This window comes from Erpetoichthys calabaricus, chromosome 16 (assembly GCF_900747795.2).
Source record: "Erpetoichthys calabaricus chromosome 16, fErpCal1.3, whole genome shotgun sequence".
Lineage (NCBI taxonomy): Eukaryota > Metazoa > Chordata > Cladistia > Polypteriformes > Polypteridae > Erpetoichthys > Erpetoichthys calabaricus.
In genome coordinates, this window is record NC_041409.2 from 99,372,770 (window position 1) to 99,400,335 (window position 27,566).

The 27,566-nt window shown below is 44.5% G+C and overlaps 1 protein-coding gene across 2 annotated transcripts in view; it reads right to left on the reverse strand.

The window, feature by feature from the left end:
• Positions 1 to 27,566, reverse strand: part of akap6 (A kinase (PRKA) anchor protein 6) — a 364,472-nt gene that overhangs the window by 127,745 nt on the left and 209,161 nt on the right. For both annotated transcript variants that reach the window (XM_028821579.2, XM_051919705.1), the window contains exon 8: positions 12,269 to 12,417. In XM_028821579.2, the coding sequence (XP_028677412.2) occupies positions 12,269 to 12,417 (149 nt within the window). The remainder of the gene's footprint in view (positions 1 to 12,268; positions 12,418 to 27,566) is intronic.

The window sequence follows — 27,566 nt, forward strand, 5'->3', positions numbered from 1 at the left end:
TGATCTTTTCACAAGATAAAGTACCACTTCCGGTTAGCAGAAATAGCCCAAAAGTTGATAGAAATCTACGTCTTGTAGCTAATACTTGTATCCAAATTTTGGTTGACCTAAGTGAAAGTGTACTCGAGTTATCATGTTTATACACACACACACACACACACACACACAGACAGACATAATTCCAAAAACGGCATTTTCAGACTCGGGGAGGTCTAAAACGTTGAGATTCATTAAAATCTCGACATCGAATTTTTAGACGATTTTCCAATACTTTCCCTATACTTCGTATACAAGAAAGTAAAAAGCAACTTATCAGACACGTTGTTATCTACTGTAAGTTGGCGGATGTCCTCGTTAAACAATCCTACATGCAGGCGTAGCTCACTTCTTGTCCTTCAGATTCCCGAGTTTGCGACTCTCTCCTTCTGTTCTCCTTTTAGCAATTCTCCGATTAGCGTTTCGGTGGTGATGATCGACAGGACCGATCTCCTGGTTCAACGTTCGTTTCGGTTCACGCTTCCTCTTCCTGTCATCCTCATTTCTCAACCCACTTTTTTAAGGGCTAAGGCAGCGGTTCTCAAACTTTCGTATTTCGCGCCCCCCCCTTTTCTACCTGGAATAATTCTGCGGCCCCTGCATAATATACGATAGATGAGAATAGCCCAGGATACAACTAACAAAGGTATGATACTCGTGCGGCGTCGCCGTATCCTATCATTTTTACTTCCATAAGATTTGTATATGTTTGGCTAACTTCAATGAAATATTTGCAATTTATTTTTTTTAAAGTGCTTTAATAACTGTTAAAATGCCTTGTGTGGTTTTTGGTAGTAATTCTAATCTCAAAAACAAAGAATAAATTATTTATTCTTATTTAATTGTTTTTTAATGTAAAAAAAAAACGATTAAATATTTTTTAATTTTTAAAAATCTTGTAAACGAGGACACCGATAAAGTCAATCTGCGCGAGACGAACGTATTCTATTCCGACAAATATTATACCTCAGTTAGTTGTATCATGAAAATAACCCAATACGCAGTAAATTATTTAAATTCAATTTGCCAATATTGGCTACGCTGCCAATGTGGTGCAGTCATGCCGCATTATTCCCTGATCTACTGTTACCCGAATGTTCGCAACAGTTACTGATACGTCTCGCACTTTAAAGCAGGCACATATTAGTCATTAGATCTAATAATTTTGATGTCTTGTTCATTTATTCGACGCCCCCCTTGTACAGCTTCAATGCCCCCCCAGGGGGTGCACCCCACAGTTTGAGAAGCGCTGGGCTAAGGTTTGCTTCCTTGCTCGTGTGTTGTTATTATAATTTGTGTTTTTTGTTTTTATATAATTTTCATTATTATTGTTATATTTACTGCTAACTGTCCCCCATGGCTCCGCCCACATAGTAGGGGAACAGGACAAACTTTAAAAATCAATAAAAAAAAAAATGTAATTCTGGCCAATCAGAAGGTAGATGCGCTCCAGTGTTAGACGTTGGCACTGTATCTGATCATGTTCAGCTCTGAGGGGAGCGCACCCCGCGTGGGGAGAAGAACACGTGGTCGTGATGTCTCTGCCAATCAGCAGGTACCCTCTAAAACACACGTAGCTCTGATCTCTCCCTCAAAAACGAGTCTACTGAGCCGCATTAGGAGTTGCTGTGATGAAATTCACGCCACTTGGATCAGCCTGGGATTTCAATTTTTGATGTCTGGTGTGATGTCGAGTCAGCCCTCAGTGGGTTGGCGATTTTGCATTCCACTGACCGTTGGCACATCATTTTTTTTTCTCAACGAATTACGCAGCCTTACTCAGTCAAGGTTTAACCACTTTGATTGCGATGCGATGTGTGATTTAAGCGTTCCCTTCATTTTTTTTTGTTTTTTGTGCAGTGTATTTCCGGCGGGCGAGACGGCCCCTCAGAGGTCCATTGCTTGTCAGAGTGTCAGCAGCGGTTTGTCATAACAAGGATTTAAAAACATGGAAAAAAGGGCGCGTGGCCTTGAAAATCAGCCCCAAAAAACAGGCCAGGGCCCTCACTGGCCTACCCAATCATCCGGTTGCGATTGGACTACGTATTTACTTGCTATTTTGAGTGATGTGATACTCATTTTGGAGTTATTTCTGGACACAGACTCAATCTTTTATTAGTGTCGTAAGAGCCATTTGTTAGTTAGTTAGTCAAGTTAAACTGACAGAAGGATTTTCTTAGTTGCGTTTCAATTAGTGAAGAGGCAATGGGAGTTTCTATTATAACCCTACAAGCTAAACCGAAAATGGAGTATTGTAATTATTTCTGGTCTCTCTGACTACAGCCAAGTTCAGTTTGGGTAGGCCATTGGGCAGGCAGTTTCAACCCCCCCACCCCAATATGTATGTAGTGAACGTACTCAAGTGATCCCCTATGAAATCTTAACACGAGAAAGCTTAGACTGTCATGGAACCGAGAAAAAAGCCCCCGTTTCCCTTTTGTTCTGCACGGTTAATAACTCATTTCTGAATTTTTCCTTTTTAAATTTTCACTAAACCTTTAACGTAAACCTTACTGGGCAGAGAAATGTCTTTTGTTACGTGTTTGACTCATGCTGGAGCAACTCAGTAGCTGTTTGAATTTGCGAACCTGAAAAAGACGCAGTTACAAGCGTTTCGATCAGAAGCTTGTTTTCTTCTTTTCATTTCCTTGTGGTTTTTGATTTGGACCCCATTTGTCTCGCAGTGCCTTTAAGACAAGTCCTTTATTGATTTTTTTTGTTTGCTCTTTGGAGCCTTTTTTAAAATTTCACTATTCATTCAATGGATCCTCCTACATGAAGATTTCCTGTGGCCTTGCTGTACACAAGCCAGGGGTTGTTGGTGATTCTCTCTCTCGTGGGGCACTTTGAGTGTGTTTTGGGACTTTACAGAATGTCTTGAACTCTGAGAGTGAAGTGCATTTTTGAAGCCAACCACTCAAGTGGAGGACTAGGCTGCTTTTTTGGGTGGACCTCCAATGGGCAGGCTGGTGGGATTCAAGACAGCTTCCCTGGCTTTTTCTGCTAGCCTTGCCCACCTTGGCCACTTATGAGATATAAATCACAACAGCTGGCATCTGTGTCTGCCAGTCACCGTCATCTCAGTAAACATGGCTCTCGTGCTCTTTCTATAAAGAAAGACAAATCTCTTGCTTCATTACCGTTGTAATCACGGATCCTAATACTTCTAACGTTTGTATGCACGTTATACATATTTATTTTAAAATATTGCTAAAAGTTGCAGTAGCAGACCTGAAACAAGGGTGCAAGGCCTCTTAAATAAGCCACAATAAGCAGGACAGGACCTTCAGTGACCAGCCCAGAAGAGGCAGCAAGTCCCCAAACTGCTACCTGCAGGCTGTGACCTGCACAGTGTCATGTTTCAGACAGGGTCTCGCCCCCCGACTTGTGTTTAAATTCCTTTTTGTCTTTTTTGCTCATTTTTGATTCTTTTGTTAATGTCAGTACTGTTACTTATGTTTAATATTTGTCTACGTCTATATTTAACAGTTTTAGGTATTATTCAGTTTCTATGAGCCTCTGCTTGCCCTGTTGTGTTGATGCAGTTTGTGGGTGGTTCCCCAGTAGGAGGGGCCACCTGTCAGTCACTGCACAGGGACCGCCCTCAGCCCTATAAAGGCTGTGGAAACAAAAAGTCTACTGAATGCGCGGTGGTGGTGAGTTCTACCTTTTCTGTGCAATTGAATGTATTTTATTTCAGTACTTTTGGACTTTTTGCTCTGTCTTTTTACATTTGGTATTGGGACTTGTCTGCTACTGATCGTCCATTTCACACAACTCCTTCCGTGTCTTTTGTGCTCCTCTGTGCTTCCTTTGTTTTCAGAGGAATGTTGCAAAATAAATCTTTTATTTATAAAGATTCTTCTCTAGTTTGGGGTTTTGCTAGTGTCCTTGTCACTACTGGTACCATGAGGCAGGACCTACTACTGATTCAGGTGGCACGGGAGGTCCAGCTCCTCCAGGATGGCACATCCATATATGCTGTCACAAGAAGGTCTCAAGAGCATGGAGGAGATACCAGGAGACAGGCCCTTACACCAGGAGAGCTGGACAGGGCCATAGAAGGGCATCAACCCAGCAGCAGGACCAGCTTTATGTGAGGAGGAACAGGAGGGGCACTGCCAGAGCCCTACAAAACGACCTCCAGTTAGTTAATGGTGCGGACGTGTCTGACCAAACTGTCACAGGCAGACTCCATGAGGGTGACATGAGAGCGTGACATCCTCTAGTGGGTCCTGTACTCATAGCCCATCATTGTGCAACTCGATTGGCATTTGCCACAGAATACACAATTGGCAGCTCTGCCATTGGCACCCCGTCCTCTTCACAGATGACAGCAGGGCACATGTGGCAGACGTGAAAGAGTCTGGAGATGCCGTGGTGAATGTTATGCACCCTGCAACATCATCCAGCAGGACCAGTTTGGCAGCGGGTCAGTGATGGTCTGGGGTCACAAAGACCTCCACATGCCAGGCAGTGGTACCCTGACTGCTGTAAGGTATGGCGATGAAATCTAAATCTTTTAATTATAAAGATTCTTCATTTGCCTTTTGTGCTTCAAGCAGAGGGCTAGTGGATCCTTCCTCTTGTGTTACAGTTTTTGAGCCATTTTGCTCTATTGGCCAGTTTCCCATCCTTAGGACCCGCGCCCCAGCTACTTTGACAAGCCATATTGGGATTTTCAGAAAGAAGCACTCCTCGATTCATGACACGCATGTCCAACAGCAAAGAGCTTGCTTTTCAAGTTCAAAATCATACGGAGAAACTGTTAGAATGCTGGTTTGTAAACAAGAGGGAAACGGTGAATCTTTATAAATTCAGTTTGTTAACAAAAAATAGCGGAAAAATGTTCAAAAGAGCAAAAAAGGGATGTCCCAAAAAAAAAGGCAACCCAAAACAAACAAGACCCAGCACACAATCCAAAGGCATTGAAAAATGACACAAAAACATGACAATGTCTGGCAGTAACACAACATTTTTATTATTATTTAAATATAATTTCATACTATGTTATTACTGGCTTTTTCATAATCTGAGTATGGACTGCTGTTTGGTTCAATGGGCTGTTTACTCGTATTCATGCATTTTGTTATCTGCCCTGTCTCCTATATGTGGAGCCCAAGTATATTTTGTCATTAATTCTGTTGTTGATTGTATTCTGTCTGAATGCTACTGATTGATTGTTGTTCAACATTGTACTATTTTAAGACTACAAGCATTAATCTTATTTGCACTCTCACCTGTGGAGCCCAAGGAGGCGGGGCCTCCTGACTAGACAGCTGGAGCAGCAGAAGGAGGATCAACAGCCTCGACATTGCATTTATTTAGTTTGGATATATATTATATATATATATATATATATATAGTGGCCAAAAAAGGGCGCTCCCACCGCCTCGACCTGACACAGACAGACGCAGGAGGCACAAGTCCAAGCACACAGATTTTAGTTTTCTTTTTCCCTTGTGGGAAACGCCTTCCCCATTTCCCACAAGTAAGACACAGTTCCAGTTCCAGCGAGTAAAACACTCTCTTTCTCTTTCTCTTTCTTTTCCTTTCCTTTCTCCTCCACTCTTCCCCGACAGGCCTTGTCTCCCTCCTCCCGACTCTGACTCCAAACAGAATGCAGGGTGAGCCCGTCTGCTCTCAGGCAACCTCGGCTGGGTGGAAGGCGAAGCGGGAATTCCCATCCTGCTTTCATGTCCGCAGGGCACGGGAGCGAGATGGGGGGGGAAGACACTGTTATGACTGCCAGAATCTGTCCCATGGCTGGAGGTGCTGTCCGTTTGGACGCCGGGGGGCAGCACATTCCCATCCCTTTCTTCCTGTTTCATTTCTGGGAGAAGCCGTGGGTCCAACAGCATTGACTCCCCTTCTTAGAGAAAGAGAGCCCTTGCGGGATGGGCCGCTTCGTCCCACATGGCTCAGCTGAGGAAGGGGCAGTGTGGCAGACGATGACAGCCCCCCTGGGTTGCAGCGGTGCCTAGGACTCTCGCAGGGCTCCATGGGAGTTGGAGTTTGGTGCTGCAGCAGCTGCTGAGGACTCATGGGCAGCTCTTCCGTGTCACCTGGAAGTGTTGCTGGAAGTTGGTCATCAAGCACCTGAAGCACTTCTGGGTGTCTTATAAAAGGGGCCAGAAACTGCTACTCTGAGAGTCAGAGTCGGGAGGAGGGAGACAAAGCTTGTCGGGGAAGACTGGAGGAGAAAGGAAAGGAAAGGAAAGAAAGAGAAAGAGAAAGAAAGGGTTGTGCTCGCTGGAACTGTGGCTTAAGAAAAGAAAAAGTGAAAGAAAAAGAAAACTAAACTCTGTGTGCTTGGACTTGTGCCTCCTGCGTCTGTCTGTGTCGGGTTGGGGCAGTTGGAGCGCCCTCTATCGGCCACAATGTATACTGTATATTTATATATATATAGATATAGACTGTACTCTACACAGACTCTTGTTGTTTGTTTGTCTGTTAATCACAAATGTCTTCTGAGATTTTGCGGGTGAGGAAGGCAGAAGATCGTGGTTGCCTTGGCTGGAGCCCCGGTGTTTGTTTCTGAAGCCATTGAACATTCAGCTCATGAGACGCCAATGCATTATGCATGGTAGGCACAGAAATACATGGTATAGAATCCGTCACTGTAAAGACTGGATACCAGAAAGAAAGACAGCGGAGAAAAAAAAAATCACCCGTCTCTGCCTGATAAATACAAGCGTAATGTCGGGCCCCTGACGTACCCCCACCTCTGACCCGTTTCCCTAAAGCCGTTGTCTCACTTGATTGGCAAAAATTGTTCTGAGCTGCCAGATTGAGTGGCAAAAATGCATGCAGTCCCGGCGTTCCCGACAGGCATGAGCGAGTGTGGCAGGCGGATGAGAAGTCCTCCGGATCCGGCCTTAGACAGGTCTTCCCCAAAGACGCGTTTCTGTGCAAAGGTAGGGCCAAGAAGTCAAAACAATGAATCCTTGAATAGGCAGCAATCGTTACAATTCAAAGGAGGATCATTACAGTTATCAACAAAAATAAATCATTAGGGCGAGGGGCTTAATGGGATTAAAGGGCCGCGGGATTCAAAGCCGGCTGACAGCGTCGAGTCAGGACTTGGAGTTAAGGGATGAGGGGGATGAGGATCACAACCGGAAAACAGCGTCAAGGGCGCAGCCCACTGTCTGTGTCGACCCAGGGGGGGCAGAATGGACAGCCCACCCTCAAATGGTCCACAGTCCACCTGGTGTTGTTCTGAGGGGCAGTCGACATGGTGGCAAATTGAGGGACACTGTAACCCTGTTACTGATCGATGCCCACGGGTAGTTGTAGTCGTGTGGTCAGGTGTACCGAGTCCATGGACATCTGACAACAAGAAACACGTCACCACCCGCCAGCGCCATGACGAACAAAGAGGGCACCAGAACAAATGTGCTCTGTCTTTGTTGTTACTTGGCACCTTCTGCCAGCTTATTGGAAAAAAAAAATCCTCCATGTATACCAACTTTCCTTCCACAGGCATAGAGATGTGAAAGTCACTATATGATAGATAGGTAGAATAACAGGTACAATACAGATGTGAAAGACACTATATGAAAGAACTGTATAATACATAGCTAGATGGATGTGAAGTACCCTGTGCAACAGAGAAAGATATGAAAGACACTATATAACAAATAGAAAGCTAGATGTGTAAGACATTAATAAGACAGACAGATATGAAAGACACTATATAGGAGGGAGATATAAGAGTCCATGTATAATACATAGGTAGATAGAAGTAAAATGCAGTATAGAATATAAATCGATAAAAATACACTATGTAATATATGGGAGGATGGATGTGAAGTATCATATAACAGAGATAACAATGAAAGGCATTACATAACAAACAGTTAGCTATATAAGGCACTATATAAGACAAATAGTTATGAAAGGAACTATATAACACATAGGTAGATAGATATAAAAGGCAGTATATAAGATAAATAGATATGAAGGCACTATATAATACAAAGTTCGACAGATGTAAAAGATACTATATAAGAGAGAGAGAGACATGAAAGGCACTATATAATATATAGGTGGATGGAGGAGAAGTACCCTGTACAACAGAGATAGATATGAAAGGTACTATGTAACAAGGGCGGTACGGTGGCACAGTGGTAGCGCTGCTGCCTCGCAGTAAGGAGACCTGGGTTTGCTTCCCGGGCCCTCCCTGCGTGGAGTTTGCATGTTCTCCCCGTGTCTGCGTGGTTTTCCTCCGGGTGCTCCGGTTTCCTCCCACAGTCCAAAGACATGCAGGTTAGGTGGATTGGCCATCCTAAATTGTCCCTAGTGTGTGCTTGGTGTGTGTGTGTTAGGATATAGCAGGTTGGAACATGACTGACTGACTATGTAACAAACAGAAAGCTAGATGTGTAAGACATTAATAAGACAGACAGATATGAAAGATGCTATATAAGAGACAGATATTAGAGTCCATATATAATACATACAGTAAGTAGATATAAACAGATAAGAAAGGCACTATATAATAAATAGGTAGACAGACATGAAGTACCCTATATAACAGAGATAGATACTGAAAGGTACTACATAACAAACAGGTAGCAAGATGTGTAAGACACTATATAAGAGAAATAGTTGTGAAAAGCACTATATAACACATAGGTAGATAGATGTGAAAGGGAGATATTGTATAAGATAGATAGATATGAAAGGCACTATATAATACAAAGTTCGATAGATGTAAAAGATACTATATAAGAGAGAGAGAGAGAGAGAGAGAGATATGAGAGGCACTATATAATACATATATAGATAGAATGAAATTAGAAAGGTGTCACAAGACCAAACCTCGGACCAAAACTACACAGATGCAAGTCCTGGCTTCAAATAAACTATGTTTCTTATTTAACAAAAACACCCTCACACAGTCCCTGGCTCAATAATCACCATAAATATGAACTCCTGTCTTTTCCTCTGCCTCCATTCCAGCTGTCACCCTCCTCTACTCCTGTTTCTAAGTCCCCTGGGTGAGGCAGAGTGAATTCTTTTATGCCCAGTGCCACAGCTTTGCACCCAGAAAGGCTGAGCAGAGCCTCCTTAAAGTGGAGACGTCCTCTTCTGACAGCTCCCCCTTGTGGTACCCAAGGAACCCAGCAGGGCTTCCCATCAGGACTACAACTCCCAGGTAGCTTTGCAGCTGTGCACAGAGCAGTCCCATCAGAGGGACGCTGCCACCTGGTGTACTGGGGGACAAAGTGGCCCTGAAAGGCAGTCTTCTCCTCCCATCCTCCTGCTATACTGGCCTCCAGACCAGAAAAGGGAACAGCAACCATCCAGGCAGGGATGCCCATCCCTGGCTCTCCATCTTTTATGGCTGGGTAAGAAAGCACCATCAGTGCCAGCAGGGATGCCAATCCATCTGTGCCTTCCATTACTTTATATATAATACCAACTTTCATATATATTCGTACACTTTATTATTAATTATGTATGTATTTAGCTGATGCCTCTATTTAAAGTGACTTATAACATTTGAGATACAACTGGTTACATTTGTTTTGTTTTTTTGCCCATTTGGAGGACTGGTAGTTAAAGTGACATGTTCAGAGCCTACAACCTGAGGGTCTGAAGTCCAAAACCATTACCACTAAGCCAAACTGGCTTCCTAATATTCATAATGTATATATTACCCTGACAGGATAAATGATTTCCTTTAGCCTCATCTAAAATATGGCATACAATGTACATTAAGTTTCCAGATGTTTTCACAGACTATAGGGGATAATTTATCACTTGTTAGCTGTGTGTGTGTATATATAAATATTTATTTATCTATCTATTTATATATTTAAAGTTGCATAGCACCTGTAACATATATTTGTCTTATATAGCACCTCTATTTAGTATATAGTGCCTTTCACATCTATCTATCTACAGGGTGACACGGCAACACAAATATAATAAAAGAACACACACACACATATATATATATATATATATATATATATACAGTATATACAGTATACGGTTCTAGTTTACCAAAATGCCTAGAAATCTAACCGAAGGCTCCAAGATGTTTCAACTCATATCAAGCATACGTGAAGCTCTGAACAAAGGGAGATGTTTGGGAGGTTCAGTGGTTTTTAGAGACACTGGTTTTGGTATTCAACGAGTATCACACGGCAGCTCTGGGGTCCTTGTCATGCACATGCAATGATGGAGTGTGTTGGGGGCTCCAGTCACGAGAGCTCAATGGGTGACGGGTCTCTCTGAAGCACACAAAGCAACTTCTCTTCCTCTTCCTGCTCAAGAACGAAGGAGGAGCCAATGGAGGAAGAGCGACCTCACGTCCAGAGCTTCCCGGAGCTGTCAAATCTTCTTCCTCTCATGTAATCGGCATCTGCAATTTGCTTCATGCTCGACAGATGTCTCCACACTACTTCTTCTCGATTGGTCTCCCAATGCAGTTTACCAGAAGAAAGACGTGAGCCCTGATAACTTTGCGGAGGTCTCCGGTGGCCACCTCTTGTTCTTCGTCAGCGTGTTATCACTTTATTTTCTTTGGATTACGATCAATAAAGGTTTGTGAGTAACCACGTGACATAGAAACACAACTTTTTGGCATTTGATATAGCGAAATTTGGAGCCATTTTTTGGACTCCACTTCAAATTCTGTTCTTCCACCATTTTGGAATTTTTTAAGGTGGTATTGCTAACCTAAAAGTGTTAGGGTCTCACCTGCAGGGTTCAACGATATAAGGGTCTTCCTTAGCACTTTCTCTCAGTCTGAATTTGTGGATAAACTAAGCAAGTTTTTGGTGTGCTTTTGCTCATGTTTCTATTGGGTTTTTTTTTTTTGGTCCAATTTTCTGATCTCGAATTTGGATTTTTGGTCAGCGGACGGATTCATCAAAAGACAGGGGCCACGTTTGGGTTCGTGTTTTCATGGTCTTTCGATGTTTCTTCTCCTGCTCATTACTGTTGCAGTTTTTTCCGGGTCTCCTCTTGCAGTAAATCCTAACACATTTGCAGAGTCACCTACTCACTATACTCTTATTAATTCTTTTTTTTTCCCAAGGGTTTAGCATCGGTGGCACGTTGGCGCAGTGGTGGTTCATGTTTGCATGCTGTTTGCAGGTTGCACAGAGCAGACATACAGGTTAGGTTCCTAAATAGGCACTCGTGTGTGTGTGTGTGTGTGCTCACCCTGCAGTACACTGGCACACTCTCCTGGGACATTATTCTAGAATATTTATTATTACCAGAAAATATGGAGCCCTATGGTCCACCCATGATTAATGTCCCAGCCCTTGTAGGTCATGAGCAACCGGCAGGATGCGCTCAGTGGCAAGTGGGCCTGTCACTCTTCTTCATCCTGTCATGTTTGCTTCACGTGTGTGTGTGTGTGTGTGTGTGCGCTCACCCTGCAGTACACTGGCGCCCTCTCCTGGGATTATTCCTGCCTTGCACCCGATGCTTGGTAGTTAGTCAGTTACACTTATATAACCTGCACAAAGCACTTTACATCGACAGTGGGAGCCACTTCAGACCACCATCACTGGGTGGCATCCCCTGGATTACGTGATGGCAGCCATTCTTACGCCAGGACGCTCAACACACTTTAGTTATTAGGAGGTGGGGGGTTATATTTAGCCAATCAGGTACAGTAGACAATTAGGGGTCCAGAAAGTCATGGTGGGCAGTGTAGCCAGGACATCATGGGACACTCTACTCTTTCGGAAGGAGATGTTTTACAACTGCAGAGAGTCAGGACTTCAGTTTTACATCCCAAATTTTTACAGCACACTGCACTGGGGGCACTGGGAACCACACACACAGACCACAGGGCAGGGCATGCACCCCCTTGCTGCCCTCACCAACACCAATCCAAGCATCGTCTGGTTGGTCTCCCACCCAAGCACTGGCCAGGACCCAGTATGCTTCAGCATCAGGTATGTGAGCTGTACTGAAGGGCAGGTGCTACGGTTGCTGGCTCAGGATAAGCGGGATGTACAGAGGGGTAGATGGGAGTTTTAGGTGTCCCTGAACCTCATTTGACCCCCTTTTTTTTCCCGGAGTGATGTCTGTCTCACTGTGGACACAAAAACTCAAAAACTAAAATGCCAAAAGCCTGAGGATCCTGACCTCAAGGGCTGATGCCAAACAGACATTTTTTTTTCCAACAACATCACCAGCTAAGCGACATGTTTATGTGTGGAAGATCATGTTGGATGTTTTTTTTCCCCCTTGGTACCTTTTACTTCCCGTCGTATTGGCCTTGGACATCTCGGCAAACTCCTTCTTCCTCTGGATGCTGCTTGAGAATTGGTGGCTGTAGAGCTTGAGGCTCATCTGCTCGACCACATCTCTCTGGGCATCCAGGTGGCACTTCTGCTCTTCTCCCTGTGGTAGGACATAAAAAAGAGGAACACGGCACAGGTCAACATTTGTGGATTAATAACTTAAAGCTCCCGTAACGTTGGGGTCATAGGAAGCCACGGATGCTGCAGCTCAGCCTTTTATTGGCTCTTAACCTTCGTCATCCTCTCGTGTGATTACAGCCGTCCTGAACTCCACATCCCTGCCTGTCTTTAGAAGTGCAGGTGTAATGAGGTGCTGATTAGAGACCAGATTAAGCCCCGAGCCATTCACATCAAAAGCGTTTTGATTTTGACTTGCGAAGACTGAAAAGTGGGCATCGGTTTTTATTTAAAGGGCTCAAAAAACACCAAAGACAAAAAAAAAGGGGAAAACAAGCAACGGATGGAAAAGTGAAGAACGAGAAATATCCCCCTGCAGGTCTTTCCATACTGAAGCAGGGACCACTGGAGTGGCAGTACCCTCTGTGGCTGCCATGAAGGAAGGGTGGGCATCCTGGCCAGAACAGAGGAAGGATTCTTGCCTGGCCAGGAGGCCTTAATGGATAGGCTAATGGACCGAGCAGTTCAGCCCCTCGCACCATAGGTGGCAGTGTTCCTGAAGGCTGGACCAGCCCTTTAAGACGCCTGCAGGTTGGCATGGGAGAAACGCAGCCCTGCCAGGGTCTTTGGATACTGATGACTACCTCCGTTTCCACACAACCTGGAAGAGCTCTGGGTGACGTGGGCTGGAGAACCGCAAGCAGTTTTTGGGTTGAATTTAAAAGGTAGCCCCCCCCCCCCACCTCACTTAAATGAGTCAGAGTTGGGGGGCAGCAGGCAACGCTCTCATTTGTGTGGTGGTGTATTTTTGCTGATGTTCTGGAGAAGAAGGTGTTGATGACAAACAGGGCCGTCTTAACGCATGGGCACACTGGGCATTTGCCCGGGGGGGCATAAAATCTTTTATTTGAACCTGAAATTGTGTCGGGCATTACTGTGTCTGTGGTTTGGGGCTCAGTGGCACCCCCTTACACCTGAACATTTCCCTTCTTTTGTCTCCTAAGTCTGATCCCCTGAATCTCCTGGGATGGCCATTCCGGGTCAGACATCACACCCAAAAACACCACAACCTCTGAAGATAGTGCCACCTGATGGCTACCAGACAGCCAGTGTTGTGAACTCCAGCCACACATTAAAATGCCAGGTTTGGTTTCACCCCAGGCAGCCTATCCCCAGCTCAAATGGCAGGCTTCAGGCCTGCACGGGCCCTCCAAAAAATGGGGCTTTTACAGCTGAAAAATATCAAAAGTGTCCTTAAGAGGAGAGGATGACTGTAAACCTCTAGTCCAAGGGCACAGCAACACATCAGCATCTTTAAAATGAATGAAAAAGGCCGCCACACCTCCCCCTTACCAGAGCCCTTGTCCTTGGAGGCAACATCAACTCTGACCAGTGGGATGTTTAAGGGTAGCAAGGTCTGCCCTGCCTGATGTACATGCTCCCTGGGCCTGGCCATGAGAGGGACACATGCTCCTCGGGTCGCCAAGGCTTGTGCAAAATGGGGGGCAGACCTACCTGAAGAAGCTGGCATAAAAGCTGCTGAGCTGAGTGGCATTTGCAGACACTGCACTTAGGGAGCACTTCAGACACGTCTCCTGGCCACTAGAGTCCATCAGATGTGGTAGACCTTGGCTCTGGGACAACTCACACTGGTGGCATCAGGGCCAATGGGCAATTAGCAGCCAAAGTGCTCTCCGAGTGCTGTGTCTACACCACCCAAGACGATGCCACTCGCCAAGCTGCTTTCACGCCAGCCTTTCCAGATAGCACCACCCCCCTCTGACAGGTTGGAGCCACCTGATTGGTGTTTAGGGTTTAGTGCTCAGCAATTTTCGGAAACAGTTTAGGAACGTCTCTTTACCACAGGGTCTGTTTAGCGTTTTAGGTTTGAGTTATTTTTGATTTATCCATAAAGTTTCCATCTCCTGGTCCCTAAACCTCATATAAAAACTCTTAGAGTTGCTTTGCGTCTGAATAAATAACTAAATAAAACGTTTGGCTCCTGCAGGGCCTGCTTCTCAAGTTTGGAGGCTGGACGTGAGTCTTTGATGGAAGCCTTCTTTGTTTTTGAGTTTCAATCGAGCCCAGCAATCCTTAACGAGTGCCCTGACCCACGAATGGCGCCCCCTGGTGACTTGTTGGGCCAGAAACGCCTCTCCCTTGCACTTGTGGGGTTTTTCTTCTTTGTCATAACCTGTCACCCCCAATGACTCAGGTTTTCTTTTTGGCAACACCACCTTAAACTTAAACGAATGACTCAAGCCAACATTTCAGAAGTGACTCCAGAAATTCTCTTTCAGTAGATAAAACAGGCAGCCAGAAACTCTTCTGTGTATTTTTAGTCGATTCATGGGAAAAAAAAAAAAAGAAGAAAACGCAACCATCAAAGGGGAACAAGAGGCGGCCGCGCTGCGTTACACAAAACTGGAGGCTGCTGTCCCTTCTGCAAGGCATATTTTGAAGTTGGCTTTCATTTCTGATTTATTCCGTCCATGTTGCCAGTGTCAGAATCCTAATTACCAAACTCCATTGGCGCTGCGTCTACTGTACACACAATAATGACTGCTGCAAACTACAGACAAAAGCAATTTAGCCCAGTCACCTTGAGCTCTAGGACAGCGTGGAGTGCGCTTCCCCGTGCCGTCATGGCTTCAGCGGAATTTCAGAGCCTCTTTTATTCTCTGGATTGGATGACAGCAAATATGGCAGTTACGGGATTCAAAGGCGGCACTCGGGGAGAAGATAAGAATCGGCTGTGAGGACTCGACCGGCTTTACCATAAGGGGAGTCGAAGGGGGGACCCGCCCTGCACATCAACAGCTCGGCAGGACATTTCAGTTAAATGAAGTGCACCTCCCACCAGGCTGCGTAAGGTGGGCACTTCATCCTGGGGGGGGGGGGGGGTGCATGCCAATGCTGGGCATCAGAGAAAAGGGGATGGTGACAGCTGGAGCGGAGCCCAAAGCGTCCTGAAGTGAGGATGTGCGCTCAACATGGCGGCACTCATCAGAACACAGAAATCCAGGAGGGTTCAAGGTAGAAGGTTCTTCATTTCATGCCATTTTAATGGGGTCACTAGGCGTCTCCTTCTAAGTTACGAGAATCAAGTTGGCATTCTCCATTTAGTGCTACTGACAGCTGCAGTATAGTATAGTAATAATAATAATACATTTTATATATATAGCACCTTTAGTATAGTAGTATAGTGCAGTATAGCATGGTAAAGTGTGTTATCTTGTAGTATAGTGTAGCATAGTGTAGCATGGTATAGTGTGGTATAATATAGTACAGACCACCAAAGAGGGCATGAAAACCAGGCAGGCCACATACCACTTGGAGGTCAACTTTATTGGTAAACCCAAAAACTGTCAACCTGCCACTGGATGAGGCTGAACTCGCTGATCGAGTCCATTGGAGAGCACTTGCTGCCCGATGTGCCAAAGAGCGTGGGAGGACCTAACTAGCTAACTACATTAACTAGGACAATAGAGCATAGTGTGGTATATGGCAGAGCAGTATATTATGGTATAGTATGGCATAGTGTAGAGTAGTACAGTGTGGTATAGAATACTACAGCTTATATGGTATAGTGTAGTGTAGTATAGTGTAGAATAGTGCAGTGTAGTATATTATAGTATAGTATGGCATATTGCAGCATAGTGTAGAATAGTATAGTGTGGTATAATATACTATAGCCTACATGTTACACTGTAGTATAGTGTGCAATAGTGCAGTGTAGTATGCTATGGTATAGTAAGGCATATTGTAGTATAGTGCAGAACAGTTTAGAGTAGTATAGTGTGACATAGTATACTACTGCATATATGGTATAGTGTAGTGTAGTGTAATGTAGAATAGTATTGTGCAGTATAGTATACTACAGCATATATGGTATAGGGTTGTATAGTGTAGAATAGTGTTGTGTAGTATGTTATGGTATAGTATAGCATAGTGTAGTATAGTGTAGAATAGTGTAGTGTAGTATATTATAGTATAGTATGGCATATTGTAGCATAGTGTAGAATAGTATAGTGTGGTATAATATACTATAGCCTACATGTTACACTGTAGTATAGTGTGCAATAGTGCAGCGTAGTATGTTATGGTATAGTAAGGCATATTGTAGTATAGTGCAGAACAGTGTAGAGTAGTATAGTATGACATAGTATACTACAGCATATATGGCATAGTGTAGTGTAGTGTAGAATAGTGTTGTGTAGTATGTTATAGTATAGTATGGCATATTGTAGTATAGTGTACCATAGCACATATGGTATAGTGCAGTGTAGTGTAATGTAGAATAGTGTAGAGTAGTATAGTGCAGTATAGTATACTACAGCATATATGGTATAGTGTAGTCTAGTGTAGTGTAGTGTAATGTGGTATGTTAGGGTATAGTATGGCATATTGTAGTATAGTGTACTATAGAACACATGGTATAGTGTAGTTTAGTGTCGCGTAGAATGGTGTAGTGCAGTATGTTATAGTATACAGTACTATGGCATATTGTGGTATAGTGTAGAATAGTGTTGAGTAGTACATTGCAGTATAGTATAATATGGCATATATGCTATAGCACAGTGTAGTGTAGTATATTGTAGGATAAAACAGAATGGTGCAGTGTAGTATTTTATGGTATGCCATAGTATAGTGTAGTGGGGTATAATGTGGTATAGCACAGTATCGTTTATTCATTTTTTTTTCTCTTCTTTGACACCGTTATAGGGATCAGTTGCCAATATTATTATCATGACGTCTTGGGGTGGGTAAAGGGTCTCGAGGCGCAGAATAAATGTCTTTGGACACCTTCAGCAGATGACCCTCATCCACCACCCTTATTGATCATCAAGGGACGCTGCCATTAAAGCCACATGGGCCCTTTGGCATCAGGACAGGTGCTTTATGAGCCATCATCAGCACCCACTTCCACAACACAAGTCACTTTTGGGGACGTCGAGGCTGAGTGAAGCCGAAAAGCAAACACCCACCGGGGCTGCCTTTCCAGTGCAGGTCTTCCTTGGCGTCTTTCACAAATTAAATCCTTGTGCAGACCTGCATGACAGGCAAGACCCCCCACCCCCCCGACACTCGATCCATGCTGTTAATAAACACTTCCTGCAAAACAAAAAGAGGAGGCCGCGCCAGGTAAGGTCCACTGCCTCAGCGCTGCTGATTTCACAATAAACCAAACCAACGAGTCGACTGGCTGAGAAGAGGACCAATCGGTGGAGCTCGGCGCACGCCTGCCTGTCTGCCTGCCGCTCAAATATCCGACGGCCTCTGGAAGGCTTAGCTTCTGCAACATTTATCAGGGCGTGAAATTAGCAATCGCTGGAAACCAAATTGCTGCTTCTTATTTAATTTTGCTGTCTGAAAGGTGACATTTAAATAGCTGATCTTTGCCACCCCGCGGCTCCTCTAAAGAGGACTGAGACTGGCACGTGTGACAGCGGGAGCACAGTTGTGGGTGCAACTGGAGTCCGTTGTTATGAAACAGGGTCCTCTTCACGGGGGGGTCTGTGGCAACATCAGGTGCAAGGTGGGCACTTTGGGAAACACAACTTGTCTGGTGGAAGCCCTCAGGTCACGTGAATAAGTAAGTGCACCCCATGAAACGCCTTTTACTTTTTTAACATGCATTTAAACAAGTGACTACAGATAAAGGTGGTCTAAAAGAACAGACGGTGGGCCGCGTTTACATTGCAATGGCCTCTGAATAATTTAAACAAACATCAATGCAAACTTCACATGTAGGGAAGGTAACCTCAAACCACTCAGTGATGAGAGGGGACCTCACCTGACCCTGTCAGACAATTTGTTTGCTTTGCTCTTAGTTCTCACCCTGTGCAGATCCAAAGGGCTCTCTGAGCCTTCAAAATGGAAGGTCCAAGGTGCCTCGGAGCCTGGGAATGAGACTGAAAAAGAAATCGAGCATCCCACAGTTGAGAAGATCATCTACAAGTCGAGAAGATTTCAACCCACTTGTCCAGAGCAGGCCACCCCAGCAAGCTCAGACACATGAGAGCAGACACGTACTGAAAAAAGTCTCCAAGAATACCACGACCGGACCACCGGGCAGCTCTGGTGACTGCACAAAGGAGATCTGCATGGGAGGTGCACCAGGAGGAACATCTGGACAGGACTGGGAAAGGAGCAGGACTCCTGGAACGATGGGCTCTGGACGGATGAGGCAAAGACAAAGAGGTGTTTGGCCAAAGTACCAGAAGACGTGTTTAATGAAAACCAAAGACGCCATCTATCCAGAAGACCCTGACATCAGCTGTAAAGCAGAGCGGTGGAAATGGGATGTTTTGGGGGTGACTTTGCTGCAACAGGGCCTGGGCAGCTCATCGTCACAGAATCCACCGGGAATCCTTCATGGTACTGCAGGGAGTTTGAGGTTAATGTGAGACCACCTGTCAGAAGATTGAAACTCAACCAAAAGTGGACCTTGCAACATGACAACGAGCCTTAACATAGCAGGGAATGACTGAAAAGAAAGAAATGGAAGGTTCTGGAATGGCCAAGCTGAGATGCTGTGGGGGGGGGGGGGGTTTGTGCGTACAACACACCCCTAAAACTCCACACAGCTCAAAGAATTCTGGCACTGAGGACTGGAAAAAACTTTCTGCAGTCGACGTCAAAGACTTCTGGACAGTTGTGCCAAGTTGAGGGGGCAATGCCAGCTATTAGAGCCAAGGGGTGATCAAAGATGAAAATGGCATATCTGTTCATTTGTCGTTAAATAAATTATTAACAAGGTTACATCTATAATTAAATTACTGCAAAGTTACACTTTCATTAGGTTTTTCCCAATTACATCAACTGTTATCTATAGATGTTGATTAAATGAGGAGCAAGTCTCGATATGTCCACATATGTCGAAAAAGGAAAAATCATGTCATGGGGTGCACTTACATTTTCACATGGGACTCAATTTGTCTCCATTGGTACTTTTAACTCCACGTCTGTCTCAGCTGCACAGGATGTCATCTATTGTTTGACCTATCTATCCATCTATCTATCTATCTATCTATCTATCTATCTATCATATAATGCCTTTTACATCTATCTATTATATAGTGCCTTTCACATCTATCTATCTATTACATAGTGTCTTTTATATCTATCTATCTATTACAAAGTCACTCTTCGTTTACACAGTGCAAAAAAGACAACCCTCAAAGTAAACAAAACCGAATCCACAAATCCAAATATCAAAATTTTTAAACAAAGCGAGAACCTGTAACCAGAAAAGTCAAACACTGAACAACTTAAACAGCTGTAATGAAAAATCCCTTCATACATCCATCTTTTTAACTTATTTATCCATGGCAGGGTCGTGGGGCAGCTGGAGCCCATCTGAGTCAGCACTGGGCACAAGGCAGGAACGCAATGTTGCAAGTTGTCTTGAAAAAACGTATCAGTCAAGTAAGAAAACAAAGGGGTCCATCATAGAACAAACACTCACATACACTCATAGGGGCCAATTTGCCAACACCAATTCACCTAACTTACATCATGCATATGTAGGCCAAGAAACACATCAGCTGGCTTAACACACAGAGTACAAGGCACCTAACCACCAGTGTGTCAGCATCTGTTATATAGTGCCTTTTCTATCTATCTATCTATCTATCTATCTATCTATCTATCTATCTATCTATCTATCTATCTATCTATCTATCTATCTATCATATAGTGCCTTTCATATCTCTCGATCTATTATATAGTGCCTTTCATCTTGTAGTATATAGTACTTTTCACACCAATCTGTTAATCATGAAATGCATTTCACATCTATTCACCTATTATGCAGCATTTATCAATCCACCTTTGACGATGCGGGTTCGCTCCAGCTGCTTGCTGCTTCTTGCTGTCCTGCAACTTCCGTCTTTCTTTCCTTTTTTTTCCTCCTTAGCTGCCTCACGCTTCTATTTATGAAGAGGTCATGGCAGCTGTGGCAAATCAGCAGCCCCGAGAACAATCATGGATGCGGACGATTTCTGACCTCTGCACTTAGGTGAGAAACACCCATATCACGAATCATCCTGGGAACCGCTTCAGCCACACAACCACCACGCCCCCTCTGCAAGCCGTGGGTGCGGTGATTATTTATTTATAACTGGCCTTCCTGATGGGAGCTGTGGACCCGCAACACCACACCACCTTCCTTCTGTCTGTCTATCTTTGCATTATATAGCGCCTGTACTATATGGTATCTATTCTCAGAAATTGGCCCTATCCCTAACTTCAAAATTAGGCTTCAGGCCTATACAGTCCTTACAACAAGCGACAGGCATTTAATATAAAAAGAAACAGAAAAGTCAATATTAAATCCGCCTTAGGATGTCATGGAGTGTCTTTTGTATCTCTCTATTATATACTAACTCTCATATATAATTATCTATTATATAGTGCCTTTACTATTAATCTATCATACAGTGCCTCTTCTATCTATCTATCTATTATATAGTGCCTTTCATATGATCTATCTGTCTAATCTATTATATAGTGCCTTTTCTATCTATCTTTTGTTTTATTATTCTTATTGACCCCAATTCCATCAAGGGCTTGCCCACACTGGGGTCACTTTAAAGTCATTGATTAACTTAACATGAAGACCTTTGGAGATGTGGGAGTACACAGGGGAGAGCAAAACAAAAAAACCCTCCATGCAGACAACAAGAAGGCATGGGCTTCAAACCCTGGATGCAGGATCTCTGAGGTGGCAGCAGCATGTTAAGCTCTCACACACAGACAGGAGATGTGGGGATGTTGGAGGAAAACCGGGGTGCCCACTACAAACTGACACAGACAAAGAGAGGGAGTACAACCTGTGGACACGGACAACAGCCACATGACATGGAGACACGGACAGTGAGGCAGTTACACTAACTGTGCGCTCGTCCTGCCAATGACCTACCACAGTTCAGGGTCCTGGGATGTCGACAGACCCCTGGAATATCAAGAGGAAACCCATACAGGTACGGGGGGAATGTTCAAATTCACACACACACACACTGGGCAGGAGTTTCTTCCATGCACCACTGTGAAAAGGCGCTATATAAAATAAAGTTAAAGCATGGCACAATGATCCTGCAAACACAATCCCACCTCATCTGTCACGGTGTGTCACTGTTTTAATGTGCTCGCATGTCCCGTATATGCAAGTGATTATCCAGTTCTCCACCTTTGTGTCTGAGGCTGTGTACCACACTTTTCTGAGGTCTTAAAAATCAAACTGGCACCCGCAATGCCCCCCTTGACCCCAGGCTGCCCCACTGAGCTGACAAAGTCTGGATGTTTAAACACCAACCACCACGTGCAGCACTGGCGTCCTGCTGGACGGATTTGAGGCAGCAGATTGACGGCCCTCCAGCACAGAGGAGGCTTACAGGAGAGGAAATTAAAAAAGGGGCTGAATGTCCGCTCTCGTGACACACCAGGGATTGATGCTCTCATAACAGCTGCCTTCACACACGCAACCGAAGGCGATGCAATCAGAGGTGGCCATTTCAGTTAAACGTGATGTCACGAGATGTCATTTAGAAGAAGTGGACGCCAAACTAAAAGGCCACTGGTTCACTTCCCGCATCAAGTCATCTGGTCGGCCTTAGTGACGCGTGTCACCTTTACGATTTTGGATCACAGACGTACTGCCAGTGGCCTCCAAGCAGCCTGCAAGTCCATCTTGCCACCCCCCCCCCCCCCAAGTCCATAAGACCTTAAGAGCCACAGACACCTAACTGAAGGGGACGAAGTGGATGTGGAAGAAGATGGGAGGCCCACCATGGAAGACGTCCTCGCCCTTTATCTAGGCTGGCAAAGGAAGCCTTTTATGGAACATTTGGAGGCCTCACATCCCCTCTGTTTTGAGGAGTGTAAAGGAACTCGCTCAGCTCGGTTTGCTTTTAAATTGAAATACTTCCCTTTTCTTGTGAGGCCTGAGGTCCTGCCAAGAAACGGACAGGTGATTTATTTACTGAGCTAAACCGAGAGGAGCACATAAAAAAAAATAAAAGCAAATCCAACAAAAATAAAAATAAAAACCAAATCCTAACGAGAGACGAGAATCAAAAGTAAAAAAAAAAAAAACAAGCAATGAGGTCAAACCAAACGAAACTGACGAGAGGTGCAATAGCAAAAGATTTCTGTTTAAGTAGTTTAAGATGTTTGTACCCGCAGGTCAGAAACAAAAAGGACCCCCAGCCGACCTTTGATCCCATTGTGCTGCTCTCCCGTGGTCTCAACCCATCAAGAGCACCCACCCAGCAACATGGGGAGCAGCGCCAGCGGTGGCCATGACAGGAGAACCGAAAAACAGCAAATGAACAAATTCACACGCACCTCAGTCATGACACCTGAAGCCGGACATTTCTGGGGACAATCGACACTAACTGTCTGCTGTGAGTCTGCTGTGAAAGGCACTATATAATAGATAGATAGATAGATAGATAGATAGATAGATAGATAGATAGATAGATAGATAGATAGATAGATAGATAGATAGATAGATAGATAGATAGTCGAGATACTATAAATAATATTTACCTGCATTTCTTTATATATATAATAGATGGATAGATAGGTAGTGTATAATATATTCAGTATATTGTCACATGTGTGTGCATAAGGGACAGCTGAAAGGCTCTACTGACTGTAATTCTACCACCACTCCAGGGGTTGGCACTGTGTCCTAATGCCTTTTCTTTTCCTGCCTCTGCAGACTGGATGATTGACGGCTGTAACACCCCTGACGTCACTTGCGCTGTCCGTCCACCTGGACCCCCCTCTTCCTGCAGGAAGGACTCAAAGCCAGAAGCTCCACCATCTTTGCTAGTTCACTTTTTTTTTCTTATTTTGACTTCATTACTTATACGGGGTGACCAGGGTGGCACCCCAACTCTTTATCGTTGTAATGTGATTCTCGCACTATATATACATGTATAAAAGATATACATGTCACACTCACACACTTGGAGGACACCATCAGGGCTTTTGTGAGGTTCGCACTCACAACACGGGAGGAGAGGGGGCGCTGTCGCCAACTTCTTTTTCTCCTCCCCGACCATACCTCATGATCGCCACTGGAGGCCCCGCCCTTTGCAGGGGGAGCGCTATGTATTCAGTCCAGTCACCAGAAGTGACCGTTCAGGTGAGGTCCCGCACGCGCGACAGTCACCACACTTGTCCTTTCTTTATGTCACTCACGGCAGTGGCTATTTTCTTTTTTTTCTCAGTTTTGAGCCCGGCACTAAATGAAGTACCTCAACCCTTCCAGTTTGTGACAAAGGTTAGAAAAGTTATATATATATATATATATATATATATATATATATATACACACACACACACACACACACACACACACACACACACAGTACAGTGCAAAACTTTTAGGCAGGTGTGAATAAATGCTGTAAACAAAGAATGCTTTCAGAAATATAAATACTGATTGTTTATTGTTATCAATTTACAAAATACAAAGTGAGCGAACAAAAGAGAAATCGAAATCAAATCAATATTTGGTGTTCCTACCTTTTGCCTTCAAACCAGCATCAATTCTTACAGGTCCACATGCACAAAGTCAGGGATTTTGTAGGATTCTAGTCAGGTGTCTGATCAACCAATTCTACCAAACAGGTGCTAATGATCATCAATGTCACACATAGGTTGAAACACAGTCATGAACTGAAACAGAAACAGCTTCAAACTGGGTGAGGAACAGCCAAACTGTGCTACCAAGGTGAGGTTGTGAAGACAGTTTCATGTCATGACAAGATTGAGCACAGCAACAAGACACAAGGTAGTTCTACTGCATCAGCAAGGTCTCTCCCAGACAAAGATTTCAAAGCAGACTGGGGTTTCAAGATGTGCTGTTCAAGATCTTTTGAAGAAGCACAAAGAAACGGGCAACGTTGAGGATCGTAGACGCAGTGGTCGGCCAAGGAAACTTAGTGCAGCAGATGAAAGACACATCGAGCTTATTACCCTTCGAAATCAGAAGATGTCCAGCAGTGCCATCAGCTCAGAACTGGCAGACACCAGTGGGACCCAGGTACACCCATCTACTGTCCGGAGAAGTCTGGCCAGAAGTGGTCTTCATGGGAGAGTTGCAGCCAAAAAGCCATACCTGTGACGTGGAAACAAGGCCAAGCGACTCAAGTATGCACGAAAACATAGGAACTGGGGTGCAGAAAAATGGCAGCAGGTGCTCTGGACTGACGAGTCAAAATTTGAAATATTTGGCTGTAGCAGAAGGCAGTTTGTTCATCAAAGGTCTGGAGAGCAGTACAATAATGAGTGTCTGCAGGCAACAGTGAAGCATGGTGGAGGTTCCTTGAACGTTTGGGGCTCTATTTCTGCAAATGGAGTTGGAGATTTGGTCAGGGTTAATGGTGTTCTCAATGCTGAGAAATACAGGCAGATACTTATCCATCATGCGATACCATCAGGGAGGCGTATGATTGGCCCCAAATTTATTCTGCAGTAGGACAACGACCCCAAACATACAGCCAAAGTCATGAAGAACTATCTTCAGCGTAAAGAAGAACAAGAAGTCCTGGTATGAAGTGATGGTATGGCCCCCACAGAGCCATGATCTAAACATCATCGAGTGTGTCTGGGATTACATGAAGAGACAGAAGGATGTGAGGAAGCCGACATCCACAGAAGATCTGGGGTTAGTTCTCCAAGATGTTTGGAACAACCTACCAGCCGAGTTCCTTCAAAAACTGTGTGCAAGTGTACCTAGAAGAATTGATGCTGTTTTGAAGGCAAAGGGTGGTCACACCAAATATTGATTTGATTTACATTTCTCTTTTGTTCATTCACTGCATGTTGTTGATTGATGAAAATAAATGATTAACACGTCCATTTGTGAAAGCATTCTTTGTTTACAGCATTTCTTCACACCTGCCTAAAACTTTTGCACAGTTATGTGTGTGTGTGTATATAAAGAGATGATGGCACACTGGTTGGCACTGCTTTCTCAAAGCTCCTCTAAACCCCACCTGACGTGCTGCCCATCCACCGGACCCTACATGCCTGCACATCAATGTGTTTGCCGAGGACTCACTGGCTTGTCCAGTAACTTAACGATTGTGAGCTATCCATAAAAGGCGCTATATGAAACAGCGGCCGATGCTTTGTTTCACCTGACATGTCAGTCGATTCCCCCACGCGGCGCTCCTTGTCTTTTTTTTTATTTTACACGTTTTCTTTTCTTTAAATGTGGAGCTGATTTTCACCCCCGTTTATAACTGCCATGCGTAACAAGTGAAGAAGTCAGCAAAAATAAAAGGCTCCCCCATCAGTTTATTAATTAAGGAACACTCCAGTTTCCAGGCAATATATCGCCTTGAGATAAGAGCCCGCCTCGCGTTATCTCGCCTCATAACACACTCGCTCGCTCTCTTCAGTTTATTAAACAAGCCGATTGCTGAATGGCGCTCTGTTTAATGCACTCTTCTTTTTTACGGCACGGATGAATTATTCTGAAATACTTGTGTGCTTAGCAGCTGCGGCAGCCCCGGCGCCGGTAAGCCCACCCGCCATCCATATGACACTTGGTGCCCGCCGATGCTCGTTCTTGTGCGCAGCCCCGTCAGTTTAATGGCCGTGTTGTGCTTCGCTGCTGTTTGTGTTGTGCCGGTGCCAAAGGGTGGGCTTCACTGAGCTCTGGTCAAGAGACTTGGAAACGATCAACTAACCGTTAGAGAGGAACTTCAAACCTTGACAGTTGTGGTGAAATCTCCTCAGACCCTCATCTAACGGACATCAGTGTCAGGGGGGTAACTGGGCTTCCAACAAATGGCCGTCTTTCTGTGGCTGAATGTTTGTATGACGTCCATCTTTATTACAAATCAGAGCCTGTGAATTTATTGAGGGTTTTCTGAAACCATCACTGGCTCAAAACTATCCATCCACCTATGATGGATATAAATGAGGTGGGTCCGGAAATTCCAGAAAGTGCTTGAACTTGGGGGTCTCTTAACTGTCAGTGGTCAGGATCGATACCAGCTGCCCACCTCTTTGTGTCGTTCATTTGACTGCTCATTGGACAGACCACCACACACTGCTGTGGAAAACTCCAAGGACGTGAGAAAGAGACCCCTGAATTTACACAAATCAGGAACGTCTCTTGGAGCCATTTCTAAACTGCGTCAGATTCCGAGGTCACCCCTTCATACAATTGTTCTCTGGACTTGGGAGTCTCTTTGCCAAGGTCTGGAAGGAGACCCCCAAACTGTCACCCCCAGCTGAGAGGAAACTGATCCAGGCGGTTCAGATGCAAGCAATGAAACACCAAGAAGCTGGTCTGCCATGAACTGCAAGCGGGACTGGACCACCAGTGTCACAGCCCACCAGATAAGCGAGGTTTTACTCTGAATGCAGTGTGTAAGTTCAGTGTGTGTCACCTGGGTGTTCTGTCCGGGTTACTGTGGCTGGACTTCTATGACCTCAGAGCTCTTCAACTCTAAACCTGAGGTGCTGCTCTCTCAGTTCAGGCAGGACATCATGTCACACGGCACCTCAGTGGTCTGAGGGGACAGACCAGGCACCGTGATGTGCGCAAGAAGGACAGACATGACTAGCGAGGTACGTTCATGGGAACATTAGAGTGGAACATTCTGGGGACGGCCCACCACGAGCTTCAGGCCGGAGATGATGATGCTGCAATTCTGCACATCAGACAATACATTTGAATGTATCAATCCAAGTACAGCACTATACAGAGCCTGTCTACTAATCGATGTGTTATATAGTGCCTTTCATATCAATGTATCTATTACATTATTATAGTGCCTTCCACATTTAAAGTGTTTAACTTCTCTCAATGCACTGCAGAGTGTCTTTCACGTCCAGCTATCTATCGCTCTGTTATATAGTGCCTTTCATGTCTATCTTTGTATTATATAGTGTATTCCCATCAGTCTATCGATCCATTACGCAGTGCTTTTCATATTCATCTATTTATTATATTGTGTCTTTCATATCTATCTATTGCTCTTTTTATAGTGCCTTTCTCATCTATTTTATAGTGCTTTTCACATTTATCTATAAATTATACTATGCCTTTCACATCTATCAATCTGCTAAAAAGATGTATTATTACTATCATTATTA